Source organism: Pagrus major, chromosome 16 (genome assembly GCF_040436345.1).
Source record: "Pagrus major chromosome 16, Pma_NU_1.0".
Lineage (NCBI taxonomy): Eukaryota > Metazoa > Chordata > Actinopteri > Spariformes > Sparidae > Pagrus > Pagrus major.
Genome location: NC_133230.1, coordinates 2,127,573 through 2,142,441, shown reverse-complemented (window position 1 = coordinate 2,142,441; position 14,869 = coordinate 2,127,573). Strand labels below are relative to the sequence as shown.

Sequence of the window (14,869 nt, the reverse complement as noted above, 5' to 3'; positions counted from 1 at the left end):
TCTGCCAGCGGGCGGTCACGATAAAGAACGGGCATAACAATATGTTATATATGCGCTGCAGGAGTAACATGACGAAATCTGTGCATTAAACTGTATTTTTATCAGAATATCGTGCATATATTGACTGAAGCTTTCCTCATTAAACATTTCCTTCTGCTGCTCCTCCACATTAAAGCGTCTTAACCGGTGAAACAAGCAGTGGCTTTTATTGTGAAGCAGCAACAGGAAATCCAATGTCACAGAGGTTCTGGTCGCAAAACGAAGGTTTTTCTTTTCTTTTTCAAAGATAGTTTTTTCCAGTATTTTGAGATCACAAGATACGAATCTTGGGGGAATTATTTACGTGATTTGAGGGTAAAGAAATAAATATTCATTACAGTTAACCCTTCCATGAACACGCATGTAAACGCACTCAAAGAGGAGATGTTTGTGTTTACTCAGAAAGTCCCTGTTGTTGTTTTTAAATGTGTTTTTGTTCAGTTTTTTTTCCGCCCGTTCTAAACAGGAAGGAGAACGTGTCGGCAGGTGGGCCGGGCCAGAGAGGAGGCAGGGAGGGGAGAGGGGACCCATTATCAGTCCGGACGTCCCACACAGGGGGGCAGAAATGACAGATGCACCGTTAGAGAGGAGGGAGGGAGGGAACAGAAGATGGAGGCAACGAGAGGAAAAGCAAAGAGGAGAACCAGGAAAATAAAAATTACATACGGGACTGTACTGAAGAAGAGTGGGATGAAGAGTTAAAATCAATCTATCTTCTCTTTTTTTGTTGTTTTTTGTTTTCCAAGAGTTCATTTCATGTCCTACAGTCCAAAAGTTTTTTTTTGTGTTTTTTTTGTTTAAATTCCCCTCCCACACAAGTCATTTTCTCATTTTCTATTTTTTTCTTCCTTTTTTTTATTATTATTGTTTTGTTTTTCCGTTTGCAATAATATCAGTTTAAGGGAAAAAAAAAAGAAAAAAATAATTATTTACAGTGCTGTTGAAATAATGAAAACAGACGTGATGAATCTACTGTAAAGTAAGTCGCACAAACACAGGAGAAAAAAAAATAAAACATAAGAAAAAAAACAAAAAAAACAATTAAGAAACCAGCGGGCGCTCCGTGTCGATCCAGAGACGATGGCCCTGTATCGGGGTTTTCTCAGAGCTCTGGGCAGACATGGCTGATGTGGAGGAGGGGAGTCGGGGGAAGGATGGAGGGGAAGGGGGAGTCACAGGGGCTAGAGGTGGGGGGAGGGGCTGAGGGGAACGCGGCGCTGTCTTCGTTAAGTTGGGATGATCCCGTCGCTCCTAAGGCCCCGCTTCAGCTCCAAGTCCTCCAGCTTCTTCCACAGCTCCTCCCGCTCCTTCTCCTTCTTCTTCTCACTGGAACACAAACAACATGGAGGACGAGCGTGAGACTCTGCAGGTACAAACTTCTGAACCTCTGCACACATTTATGATTTATTCAATGACTGAGGGAGTTCTGGTGTTGGGCCCATCTACGGTTTGTTTCCACCAGTCGGAGCTTTGTAGGTACGAGGGACGCTCTATCTGGATTTCTTTCAGCTGATTCAGATCCCTGATAACTTCTAATGTTTATATTTTAAAATGAAGCTTGTAACCAGGACCGCTGAGGCTAACAGAGGCTCAGATGTCGTGAGCAAAGACGGATGATTTAATATTTGAGATCTGTTTTGTTAAAACTCATTTAGTCTTCCTCTGACACTGTCTTTTTGTTTATTAGTTGATCTCAAAACTACTTTAAAAATATAACATTTACAGATTTCTTTCACTGAAAACAAAAATAACAGTCAACAGTGAAGTGAGCAGCTCTGCGTTAGCATGCTAGCTTTTTCAGGTATCTGATCAAGAACAAAGTATTGGAGACATGATCATGTTGACCTGCTGGTGGAGCCTAAAGAAGAGTCAATGATCGCCAAAGTTAATATAATTAACTGCGAGGCTTTGTACTCTTTTCTGCCTTCAACTCTTCTGTTGATATTGCAGATATATACATATACATGTAGTACTGATACCAACGCAGCGTCCCAGAAATTGTCTGGAGTTGGAGCAATTTTTTAGCATCAGTCGTGGGACAAAAGGTGCATCTAAAACACTTCAGTGTTAGTAAGATATTAGCTTCTATGACTCTTCCCCTCCTTGTATTCCTACTCTCATTAACGCTGCTCCTTTCATCAGCACAGCTCATATTAAACCTGATGTTTGTGAAGTGTGACGATAGTAACACTGCTGTAGTGATGAGCAGCTCCCTGCAGGGATCATAACCCATCACATTTATTCATGAACCCTCCTTCAGCAATGATAATGAAAGATGGTGCGAACGAGAAGAGTTTCTCACCGCTGGCGGTCCGACTTGTAAGTGGCTGTGAGTTCATCGAATAAGGTACTGTTCATCTCCATGAAGGCCTTCAGTACGTTGTACACCAGCGCCACGATCGCCCTGCGGGGAGGAAGGAGGACACACAGAGACGTCACGGTTTATAACTGGTCACGACAGCCACAGTTACAGCGTCTATAAACTTTTATCATTTCAGTGAATCCATTTAAAGAGCAACTTTTATAGGCTGCTTTTCTCACTGAATTTATACGTTAGGTCTTAGACGAAACTATGCTTTGTAACATTAATATTTACATTTTCCAATATTGTGTTTTATGGAGGTTTTTAAGAGACAGGATTGTTCCTTCAAAATCTAAAAGACTTCCATATTTATTATTGTTCTGCTTGACGCTCGCTCACTTATCGATTCTTTATCATGTGTCCAATTTCTCCATTTTGTGGTCGACATGCAAACATCCAGGTGTCAAAAACAGTTTAAACATCGTTTTCTTGCACATTAACTCACAAGAAAATGCCGACCTGCAAGTTTAATTTACAAATATTCTTTAAGATCTGGAAATTAAATCACTTGGAGACCGGACCGACTTCCAGCATCACTGGTTGACCATTCAGTTGAAAAATATATCATGACTTGCTGACATTTGATTTCTTTAAACAACTGTAGTAGTTTTTTTTGACAGATTTTCACCTGGAATTATTTTTCTCACGCTCTACAAAGTTTTCTTTCTGCAGCAAAGAGATGCGGCTCTGTGCCGTTTACAGTAAACCGTTCTTATCTGACAAAGACGGTTCAGTTTGTACGTAATGCACAGAAGAAAAAACGGAAAATACGAGGAGAGCTGCAGATTATTCTGCCGGTCAGCAAAACTACAAAGACGCCACATGACGTAGCGTGGGAACATAAAGTCAGGGAGAAAATCCTCTTTAAATAAGAAATGATAAACCTGGATATTTCCTGTTTTAAAATCACTAAAAAAAAGACAAAGAATGAGTTGTAATCATGACATAAAGCTGGTAAGTTGTACTCACGGGTTCCAGTGCTCTTTGGAGATCCTGTAGAGGCTGGCGAACATGATGGGCAGGATGACGCTGGAGTTCTCCTCGATCAGACTCATGATGTACTCGTTGTTCCAGTAGTAGAGAGCTCGCTCTGCAACCTGAGACACAGCAGACAAACACAAACTGGGCTCAGTGTCCGTCTACGATGTGATAACGACCACATGTTTTTATACAGAAGCTAAATTACTTGCAAAGTGAATTAATTTACTCTTTGGTGAACACAGAACAATACTGAGTGACGGCAGGTGATTCCTGGTGACTTTTCACAGTTTTTATCTGACTTCTTGAGCGACTCTAAAGCCTGTATTCCCTAATTTAAGCGTTTTCTTGCAGTAGGTGTCGCAGGCTTCGAATTTGTTATTTCAAACTGACTTAAATTAGAAAATGTGCTGTTTTTGAGCCAGAACTGAAGAATAAACTAGCACTTATCCACACAAGAAGAAAGTAACGTTAACAGACGCATCTTTAGCTTATTGCTTCTAGAAGTAGCTTTTTCTATCGGCGGTTATCGGTTTCTTAAATCCAGATGCTTGGTTCTGACCTGGAAGTGTGGGCTGGAGACACATCTGGAGATCTGTTTGAAGAGTGGCTCCTGGATCTTGACGAACTGTGTTGGTTCGATGACGTCCAGGATCTCCTCCAGCTCTCCTAGAAACATCACCTGCACGGCAGCACAGAAGCAACAAAGTGTTACTACACACACAGTTCACACACGAGTTCAAACACACAAAGACAAAAGACGAGCCTCACCTCTTTTTGACTGCAGGTTTTCGGCCAGTACTTCAGCAAGCCTCTGATGACCTGAGGAGGAAGAAGAGACAGACTGAGTTCATCCAACTTCTCCTCAGGAAAATGTTCATGAAACTCCTCATTTCGCCTCAGTGGGGCGCTGTCTGCAGCGTGTAGTGATATCAGTGTTGCAGGAAAAGGGAGAAGTGTAGCAGCCCTGGTTTAGGATCGGCTTGTGACAGGTGCTGACACCCAAAACACTGAGTTCATACACATTTTCTGCCACATTATTAGACGATTCAAGAGTCTGATCTCAAACCTTAGTGTCCATTAATGCAGAAATATTTGAAATGTGTCTTTCACTGGATAAAGACTCATGTAGAGGTACATCACAGCGTATATAAGAACATTAAACGCACATAAAAAGACATAAAAGTAGTAAAAGTTCATGCAGTACAAAGTCTGTTATATCAGCTGACACTTACTGGTTCTGTTAATGTTGGGTCTTTCTCTAGGAACTGTACAATGCAATACGCCAACTGCAGGAAGAGAAGAGAACTGATGTTAGAAGACATTTTAGCCCGTTAGCTTAGCAACAAGAGCAACTCAGATTAAAATCTTTGGACTTTGCGTCATAAAATAAACCATTAAACTTCCTCCTACGACTAATTCTTTATCTACTGGTCGAGCAGCTTTTCTTTAGATCTTAAATATTACTTCATTTTTTAAATGTTTTACACTACTGTTAGTGATCACAAGCAACTTTGTATACATAACTTTGTAACTCGTAATAGTGACTAAGGGTTCAAATGTCTAAAATCTAAGATATAAAAAAAATCAGTCAGGAAACTTTCAGTCGCTCTGGATCCAATCCTTTTACGTTGGAGAGATAGTTGGGTTGTTCAGGGCGCGTTCAGCTATTTAAGAGTAAAATTCAAGCACTTTTCAAGCACTTTCCATGTACCTAAACCTGGAATCCAAACTCTTGAAGCCTCTCTCATCACTTACTGTTACTGTATGTTAACAGAATTCCTTGTTCCCACAGAAATCTATGTTTGTCACTTTGTTTATTTCACCAGTTGTTTGTATCAAGTTTAATCGCGGTATTAATTGTATAATTGTGTATTAATTTCATGCTTTATTTTGACACCAAGTCAAGTCAAGACTTCACAAGCAACACAACACACATAATGTTACCTGTGCGTGGAAGAGGGACAGACTCCTGACAGTGTGGAGGGGGAGCAACACTTTGACCAGAAACTGTTTATGCTCCGCTTTCAGTGGCAGAGCGAAACCATTGATTATACTGGGAGAGAGACAGAAAGACAGAGAGAGAGAACATGAACATAAATTAAACATGAACACATGAAAGAGTTTCATTGTGAAAGATCAATGAGCTGCAGACAAAAAGATGTTTATACAGCCGACGGAGCCTGGAGGAGAAATAAAGAGACGAACTGACGGAGGAGATGTGCTGTAACCTTCAGAGAGAACAGATGTGATGTTTCTTTAAAAGCCCCTGAAACAAACGACACGCAACTACAACCCCGCGGTCCTTCACTGGAATCACACGTTTCTTTGTTTTCAGACGAGCTTCGTTTTATTGTGGAAGGACGAACTGTACAAACACATTTAACTGATGAGTATCGAGCATTTTGAGGTCGCACAACAGGGTTGATCAACTCAAGATAGATAATTAAATCTTTTTACATGCCTGTTGATCTCCAAGTGTTTCTCTGCTCTCCGCCTGTGGAACAAACTTCCTGAATACCTGAGGTCTGCTAAAACTGTCAGTGCACGCTTGAAACATTACAATCTTTTTAATCTGTAACTTTTTGTTTGCTTGCTCTTATTTTTGTTGTCTTTTAAATGCAATTTTAACACTTTCTTCATGTTTCTACGTCTTATTTCGATGCATTTCCGTGTCTCTGTAAAGCACTTTGGATTTGCCTCGTGTCTCAACGGTGCTTTATAAATAAAACTTGCCTAAACTTCACTTCAAACAAAAGTTCAGATAAGTAGGAGTGAAGTGGACGATGATCCAACCCTGATATCTTCAAATGTCAAAAAAACAAAGAACAGTGACAAGAAACTGCAATGACGCTCGATGTAGATCGATTTGATGACGCCGTTTTCGTCAACTTTTTAACAACAACTTTTCCTTTTCCTCATCACTGAGACTGAGGTGGAGAGATTAATTACAACGATGCTTTTAACCAATGAATCATCAGAGCTGAATGAGACAGACTGCGACACATCTCCTTTTGTGAGTCATTCAGTTACAGTGATGTTTCATAAAGATTCAATAAATTCTTGTGACGTTGGCAGACAGTGAAGCTGTTTGATGTCTCTGTAATGACAAACAGTTATTTTTAAAGAAAAGAAAAAAAACTTTGATGGTTTAACTTTTGACTCCTCCACTTGTTGCTCTCTCTTTTGTCTCAGTAAAAACGCTGCACACTGAAGTTTCAGCTTCATATTAATGTCAGACTTAACTGAAAATATGTGGGTGTATGCTGGAAGGTGGCAAAGTCCTTAAAAATACTTTTTAATAATTAAAAAAAAAAATATTTTGCTTAGTTTAAGTCTCTTTTTTAGAAAGATTAAATAATAAATGCATCATTATTTCATTCAACTCCATTAACGGACTGATTGTTTCGGCACTACCTACATCTCTGCTGCTGGAAATGTAAAACATATCCAGCAAACAAACTGAAGAACTGATGATACGTAATTGATTAATTGTTAATCAGCTTCATTTTGAACCTTTTCAGGCCTTTTGAACTTGGGTTTCGGTCCCAAAAACTAACTTGTGACACCAGGAAATAGAAACGGTCCGGGTGTCATTTAAATTCTGTCCGACTAAACGTTCTATTAAAGACTCGAGAGCACAGAAGCAGCTGTGAGGGATTATGTAGATACATTTCAGACATATTTCATGTTTTTAAAAAAAAAAAATAAAGCAAAAACTGTTATCAGAAGGAGAAGATCGCCCTCGATCGTGTCAGCGTGTCAGGCGACCCCGTGCTCCTCCTGACACAAAGCTGATAAACTGTCTGTGTAGGTCGGCTATTTTTTTTTTAATGGATTAAAATGGATTAAAAAGACTGTTGAGCTGAGAGGATTAATTTATTCCTTATCTACAAGTCAAACTTAGCCTGAACCTGACGTCTCTACATTGTTGCAATCCTGTTTATACGGAGCCGAATCAGACTTAACCATTTTGATCAATCGGTTTGTTCTGCCATCTCGACTGAAACAGATCTCCATCTTTGTAACTGACGAAACAAAAGATCCTCATGTCGTTACGACTACTCAGAAACAGGGTTGAGCTCGGTTCTGTTGGTCTGTGTGGATTTAAAAGCATCAGCAGAGTGTAATTGTGTGTCTGAGGGGTCGGAGGCCGTCCACATACCTCCCCAGGATCTCCAGCAACTCCGCCACCCCGTTGAAGTGCTCCGTCTCATAAACAAAACTGCAGACAGAGAGAAGAGGAGACAAAAGACAGGAGACAGAAATGAGACCGAGGCAGAAAAAGGGCTCAACAAGTACAACAAATGAGGACAGAAGAAAAGCAGATGATCTGTAAATGAAGATGCACAACAAAAAGTCGACGCGTTGAGCTTTGGGTACCAGCTAAAGACAGAATAATTGTCTGTCGTGTTCTTTGTTCTTTTGCGATTTCAAAAATGTGTTAAAAAAACAATATCTACAAGGTGTTGTTGCTTGTAATCAGCAAAAAACAAAGTGAACATCCTCCATAAAATCCAAGTTTCTAGATGATTGTGTCTATAGACAAATACTGTTTAGATTTTTTTGCAGTTTATCAGTAGAAAGATCCCTTTAAATTGTGCCTGGCATGTTGTTCAGGGATATTTATAACAGTCATGGGAATTTGCTCAAGAAAAATACCTGCTCGACCTCAGTATTTATAGCATGCACGTGTGTCTGGGCATTTGCATACTGAAGAAAACTGTGTGCTCTGACAGAAAGACGCCTTTTCAAAAGATTGATAAGCACCTAAATGTGACTGTCATGTTCATTCTGACCTCAGAAATAGATTTCAGCTGTGAGCATTAACATCTTTAAGATGATTTTAAGATGAACAAAGCTGCAGACGGTTCAACAAGTGCAGCATCAACAGGTGAGGAGTGAAGATTATCAACACTACGACTATTCCTGGAAATCCACTCATGTTAACAGTGGATTAACTGCTAAATTTATCCATAATAGTCTGAAATACAGTTTCACTGCCACTGTTGCTTTTTAAAGTAGTAAGTAGTAGATGCAGACGTACACTTTTCACTATATTACAGCAAAAATGGATGCTACAGTAAAGAGTTGCCAGTGAAGCTGGTTGTGATAACCCTTAACTGTACCCTAAATGTGTGTGGTGGTGGTGTGGTGTGCTATGTTAGACGAAACACGAGGAGACAAATCATGTTTTAGCAAAGTTTGCAGGCTAGCAGCGAGCTAACACAAAACGTGTCAAGTCAGTGTTACAAACAGCTCATCGGCAAATATGGTAAAATACGTACACACCATGAATATTTGATATTTGAAGAACCAATGTCAACTCACCGTAGAAAAATATTATTGATCTGTTTTCGTATAAAAGCCCTCAGCCCCAGGAATTTGCCGTAGATTCTATGCAAGACTGTCTTCAGGTAGTCTCTCTCCCGAGGATCCTCGCTGTCAAACAACTCCAAGAGCTGGACGGAGGGGAAGGAACACAGACAGACAGGAAGTCAGAATCAGAGAGAAAGAAAGATGAAAGAGAAACACTGAAGCAGAGAGACACAGAGAAGGCAGCAGGGAGAAAAAACAGTGCAATGACAGAATGAAGAAGCAGGTGATGTTTGACCTGCATGCCGACTCAAAAACTCACCTGTAGGACAAACTTCTGGTCTATGTACTTTTTGGCAATGCTGGGCTGGAATTCCTGACTCTCCAAGAACCGGATGAAGAACTCGTATACCAACTGGAGAGGAGAAGAAGAAGAGGATGGACAGAGGGAGTATGAGAGAAAGAGAGAGAGAGAGAGTTGATGTTAAAAAGATTTAAAATCTGCGCTAAAAAGTTCAAATCAAACTTTGATCAGCCGAGTGCTGTGCAGGAAGACACAAACGTCCTGCTGTACAACAACAAGCTGATTAAAAAATGCAAGAACAATCCGAAGACTGACATGTTCCTGTTAGAAATGAGAGCCCTTAAAGTAACCCCGTAATCACTGGGACTGGACAAAGGGAGAAAGGTCACAAGAGGCACAGAGTACGGCGGGTACAGCTCGGTACAGACATGTTTGGATCGGCCAGAATGTGGGTGAATAAAGGGGGTTTTGATTGGAGGGAAAAATGACTTTGGGGCAAATGAGACAAAACAAAAAAGAAAAGCGGTTTTACCAGGAAGCTTCTCCTTGAGATTTGCATCTCATTTCTAAAGGAGTCCTGGGCAGCAGGCACATAGAGAAGGAGGAGGGGAGGTGAGAGACCGGAGAGCCTGGCTCTACAACCCACCCAACCACCAGGAGCCAGATACAACCACCAGATCGGTGGCTTCAATGGTGCTGATGAAGTAATTCATCAGTTTGGGACATTCAAAGAGTGGAAGTCTATACCGCTCTCATGCCTAGCTTAGCATAACGACTAAAAACCAGAGAAAACAGCTAGCCTGGCTCGATGCGAGGCCTATAAATGCCTCTACAGGTCACGAATTAACACGCTGTGTCTCGTTTTTTTAATCTGTGCAAAACAGAAATGTTCTGACGATTTGCGCAGCATCTTACAGTCTTGTTGTCACAGTGAGATTCAGTGTCAGCGCATAAAAATTAGTCACACAAAAACGATCTAAACGCTTCCTGGCGTTGCATGTTAGCTACGGTTGCCTGTGACATGCTGTTTATTTGTTTTTGTGGGTTTTTGTCTATTTTAATTTACCTTCCTTTGGGAGTTTGGCCAGTTATATGTCTAGCAAGATTTATGGCAACGACAACTCAGAGAGACACAAGTGGAAGGAAAAGGACGGGCTATGATGTAGCACACCCTCTCTATGCTGGATGTGAGTTAGCATCAGGATCAAAGTACAGGCCACCACCTTTGTGGACCTTTAATGCCCAGAGATACTTCATACCTTCCAGGAAATCTGATATGATATGACGTGTGTGTCACGGGTGTTTATTGTTGGTGGTGATGTGAATCACGTTGCTGTTAAAAGATAATAAATTAAATAACCTGCATTATGGTCGATCAGGCTGCACAAAAGTACTGTGAGTATGGATGAATCATTGTTTGTGAAGAAATAGCTCATAATTAATTTATGTTTGAGTACCAATTAAACAAACAAGATGCAGCCTGTTAATTAGTGAACACACACACACACACTTGTTTGTCGGTGTTTACCTGTAAGTGTGGCCAGGAGGCCTCGAGCGTGGGCTCGTCTTCCTCAGGGTCAAACTCATTACTGTCACTGGGCGGAAGGGTCCGGAATATGTTGTGAGACACCTGCAGCAAAACACAAAGACGACACTTTAAAAATCTGCCTCTGGAAATGAGAACAACAGAGTTACGACTGGTTTCAGATGATGTGTTCCCGTCCTGTCCAAAGAGACAACGTGTTTTTTACATCTTGATGAAGACCTCTGGGCACTAGGTAAACAAATATTTTCATTCAGGATGCCCGGGGCTGTGTAGCGTCCACACACGACACGATGGGAATTTGTTTTCAGACTTTTTTCATGCAAATTTATCTGCTGAAGTGTGTGCGTGCTGTCTGTGCTCATTCTCTACCAGCAGATAAAAAGCCTACTGTACAGACGTTTGCTGTATTTAGCTTTCAACAAACACACGGACTCCAGTTCTTTCTGTTGCTTTTTATCTGGTTGCTTTGCCTTTTTCTTTTCTGTTTGATGTTTTAATTAAAATCTATGTTTTTAATTGGAGTGCCTACAGGTCAGACACTTAAATTTAATGCTTATCAAAACCTTTTCAAGATTATTTTGAACAAAATTTAAGACTGATTTTCGTACAAATCTTTTTCCTATTCATGTTACATCACATTGACTTCAGCTTTCCACCGTTGCTGAGTTCACACAGTAAGTAGTCAGCTGTTGTCAGAAATGGTGCAGAAAGCTTAACCTAAGACACTTGTTGAATTTTTTGGTCAAACCACACACGTCATCAATGTTTCAATATGAATTTCAAGAAGATAAAATTCACAATAAACCTGAAAATCTGACTGTGCAGCTGAGTGTTCGCAGCGATTCTTTGCATTACTTTGACGCTGCTGAGTTTCTTCTAGGACACCAAGTTAAAATCAGAGCCTCACGTGAGTGTTTGTACGAACAACAGAGGCACAAGACAGCCGGGGTGGAAAATGGGACAGGACCTGAGGACACGTCTGAGTGTGGTGCGTTTAAAGATCTGCAGGACCGAGTATAAACCAACTTCGATGCGATTATCTTGTGATTTGTGCACGCGAGTGTGTGAGCACAAACAAAATCAGCGAAATATCAAGGTTAGGATTAAAATCTGTTTGTACCTCGTGTGGTTATTGCATGTCGGGCGTTTATGTTGAACATCTTCATGTTTCCAAAAGTTTAAACCTCAGAAAAAAAAACAGTCTCTTAATCTGAAGTCACCATCGTGGCTGAGAGAGCGAGGACCTGACATGACGGCTGAACAATTTTTGAGACGATGGACTGGAGCTGACCTTTGACCTTTTAGATATAAAATGTAATTCATCATTTTGTGTGAAATCCTTGAGTACAAGTGGATGTTTGTGCCAAATTTGAAGAAATTCCCTCAAGTTGTTCCTGAGATAGAATGGGACGTATATATAGACGGACAACCCTTAAATAAAATGCCTCGGGGCATAAAAATCTTCCTTACAAGGCAGCTGTTCCTTTAATATCTCTGGTTGCCGTAGTAGGTCACAGAAGGAAATGTTGTGAATCAACGAGGAGAGCGTGAAATGAGACTCAACATAAAATATATGTTAAGCCACTTTATAATACATCAGCTAAAACGGGTCTCTATAGCGTTCATTGCAACGATTTTATGCCTTTTTCTTGGAGAAAATCTGTCACATTCTCAGTCTCGTTTCTCAGTGAAAACATATCTAAATTCCATACAGTAAGGCATCAATCAAGCTGGGGATCGGGCATAACGCAGGATAAATCTGACAGGTTGGTCGAGAAGAAGAGATAACACGAATTTAAATTCTTACGTCCTGTAGACGATGCTTTTTCCTAAAGGGGTCACGAGCCAAATAGGTCAGGAAACGCTGGATTAAGAATCACTTTGTTGTCTGCACCACAACTTGAAAAATGCCCCCGTTCTGTGAGGTAAAATTACTGGTTTTGTCAATGGAGTCTGGTGTCTCCAGTAATATAACGGCTGTTTCTGATTAAACAAAAAGGAGTCTGTCAGTGGCAAAACCAAGGACCGAGGATGTTTTGCAGCTGCCAGCTAAGGCGATCTATTGAACCAATTCAAACCGATAAGTTATTTAGACGACACAATATGTAAACATAGGCCCAAATACCATTAAAAAACAAATCCTGCTCCTTCTGACACATGTTTAGGTCCCTGTATTTCTCTCTAGTGTACGTTGAATGCACGTGTTCTTTCCTCCTCACCATTTTGACGACCTCGGGGTAGGCCTGCTCTGTCAGGTAGCCCCGGCTGACGGTCACGTAGTCCACCAGCTCGTTGAGCGTGGAGCGCTTGTACTCCTTCATCTTGAGGTCCGACAGCGTGTCCATAAAGTCAAAGACAGTACAGCACTGCTGCAGCTTCTTCAGGAACAGCTCCGGCTGCTCCGGCGCTGGCACGTCTGGACACAAAAAAGACACAGAGGAAGAGAAGATGAAGAGAAACGTCAGCTAAATTGGTGCAGAAATAAATGTGAACCACACGGGCAGACGGTTCTGACTCCCACAGAGGTCAGAGACCAAACAGCACAGAATCAAAGACTTGGAATAAAGACAGTGGAAGTAAAAATGGAGACACCGTGAGACAGTGGTCTGAGACACTGTAACTGTGATGTTGCTGGTTTGATTCCAGCTGAGGAGTTACGTAATTATTTATTGGTTTCTTGTTCAAAATGTCTCCGTGTTGTTTGTGCCTCATTGTACTTTTTGTTCTGCTGGTTTGATTGTGTATTTATTTGGTTTTGTCTGAATGATTACATCCACTCTTTCATGTCGTCTCATCTTTGTGTGGTTGTCTCCTCTGGTGTCTGTCTGACTCTACTCTCAAGGTCCACCTACTAGGTTATGGTGGAGCTTTCAACCACACTTCCTACTCAGCGGTGAGTGCTTTGCTTTGTTGTCATCACCTGACCCAAGTACAGATCTTACATCAAGTAATAACTAGCCCCCCCGACATATATAACCCCGTGTTATCACATACAAACTCCTAAAAGAAACCATTAATCAGTCCTCCAAAAATAGAAACAGCCAAACTCCGGCAAAACTTCACTGAAGAGCAAATGTGTGAAAGAGGGAAGGGGAAGAAAAGCCGTGTTAAGAAGCTGATAATGATTTTGTTTTTGAGGATGCTTTGCAGTCATTCAGTAGTGTCTCTGCATTTAGCGGTAATTTGATACTTTCAACAGATTTTCTATCCTGTTGCTGACAATACAGTTTCCTGACACACAGGAAACTTGCCACAGCTGCAAGGTCTGTCTGTCTTGGTATAAATAGAAGATGAACTGGGTAGGTTAGCATCAACAGGGATAGCCACAATACAAACAGCAATACAAAAGGATGTTGCAGATTACAGTTAAGCAAAAGCATGAGTTTTTCAGGTTCTCTAAAGGTGTTTATGTTGGATTATAACAAAACTGTTTGTCAATGAAATCAAGAGATGCTACAACCACACACTGCAGGTTATAAACTCAGTTTCCTGCTCTGCTTTAGCTTTTCACTTACTCATGTTTTCTGCAAACGCTGTCTGTAAGCAGAGGAGTGCGACAGCCTCATTATCCAGCAGCGAGTGCTTCGGCTGGGGTTTGACGGAGGCTGAGCTGTCACAAACCGTAGGGATGTACAGGAAGAACGAGTCGGCAGGTGTCTTTATTCAGATCTCATAGTGGCAGACATGGCGGAGGGTTACACAGAGTTCAGACCTTCAGGGAGATGCTCGACGCTCTTCCCCGATTACCAGACCTGATCCCAGTAGGACTGGGCCATTCTTACGTAAGAGATAAGCTGCTCCGAAGGCGGCGCACCAGTAGCACTGTATGTGTGTGTGTGTGTGTGTGTGTGTGTGTGTGCATGCTCTGAAATTACACTTCAAAGCGCTCGTTCGTTTGTCATTATGAATTCTGCTGCACTTCATGTTGAGTCACAAACTGTATGTAAATGAGTGAGAAACTTTTCTACAAAACAATCAAACGACTTTTTCACCTCCTCACAACATCCGGTTGTTCAGACTGATTCATTAGGAATCAAATTCTGACCAAAAAACGTTACATTGGATGATTTCTGCATTTTATGACCCGATAAACTAAAATATAATCCAATATATTTACTAAAAAGGATTGTTTGTGCCTATTGCATGGAAACTGAACTATGTTTAGCTTTTAGGTTTACCGGGAAGGCATCGAGCCAAAAGGAGAAGCTAATGCTCATTAGCACTCCTCTCATTCATTGACGTGCAGCAGGCTACAATGTGAGCCTGATCACAGACTTAGTTTCTTCTGCTGGTTTGCCAAGGCACCTCATGTGATTTTACTAAG

At 41.1% G+C, this 14,869-nt stretch overlaps 1 protein-coding gene across 4 annotated transcripts in view; it reads right to left on the bottom strand.

Annotated features, from left to right (window-relative positions):
* Positions 1–283: 283 nt before the first annotated feature.
* Positions 284–14,869, bottom strand: part of ppp2r5eb (protein phosphatase 2, regulatory subunit B', epsilon isoform b) — a 47,619-nt gene continuing 33,033 nt past the window's right edge. For 3 of the 4 annotated variants that reach the window (XM_073483101.1, XM_073483102.1, XM_073483099.1), the window contains exons 3-14: positions 12,765–12,961; positions 10,528–10,629; positions 9,018–9,110; positions 8,711–8,841; positions 7,545–7,604; positions 5,327–5,435; positions 4,615–4,668; positions 4,151–4,201; positions 3,942–4,061; positions 3,371–3,498; positions 2,342–2,443; positions 299–1,365 (exon numbers count right to left, since the gene is read on the bottom strand). In XM_073483101.1, coding sequence (XP_073339202.1) covers positions 1,266–1,365; positions 2,342–2,443; positions 3,371–3,498; positions 3,942–4,061; positions 4,151–4,201; positions 4,615–4,668; positions 5,327–5,435; positions 7,545–7,604; positions 8,711–8,841; positions 9,018–9,110; positions 10,528–10,629; positions 12,765–12,961 — 1,247 coding nt within the window. In that variant the 3' untranslated portion in view covers positions 299–1,265. Of the gene's footprint in view, positions 1,366–2,341; positions 2,444–3,370; positions 3,499–3,941; positions 4,062–4,150; positions 4,202–4,614; positions 4,669–5,326; positions 5,436–7,544; positions 7,605–8,710; positions 8,842–9,017; positions 9,111–10,527; positions 10,630–12,764; positions 12,962–14,869 lie in introns of all 4 variants that reach the window. The other variant, XM_073483100.1, reaches the window with a different exon arrangement.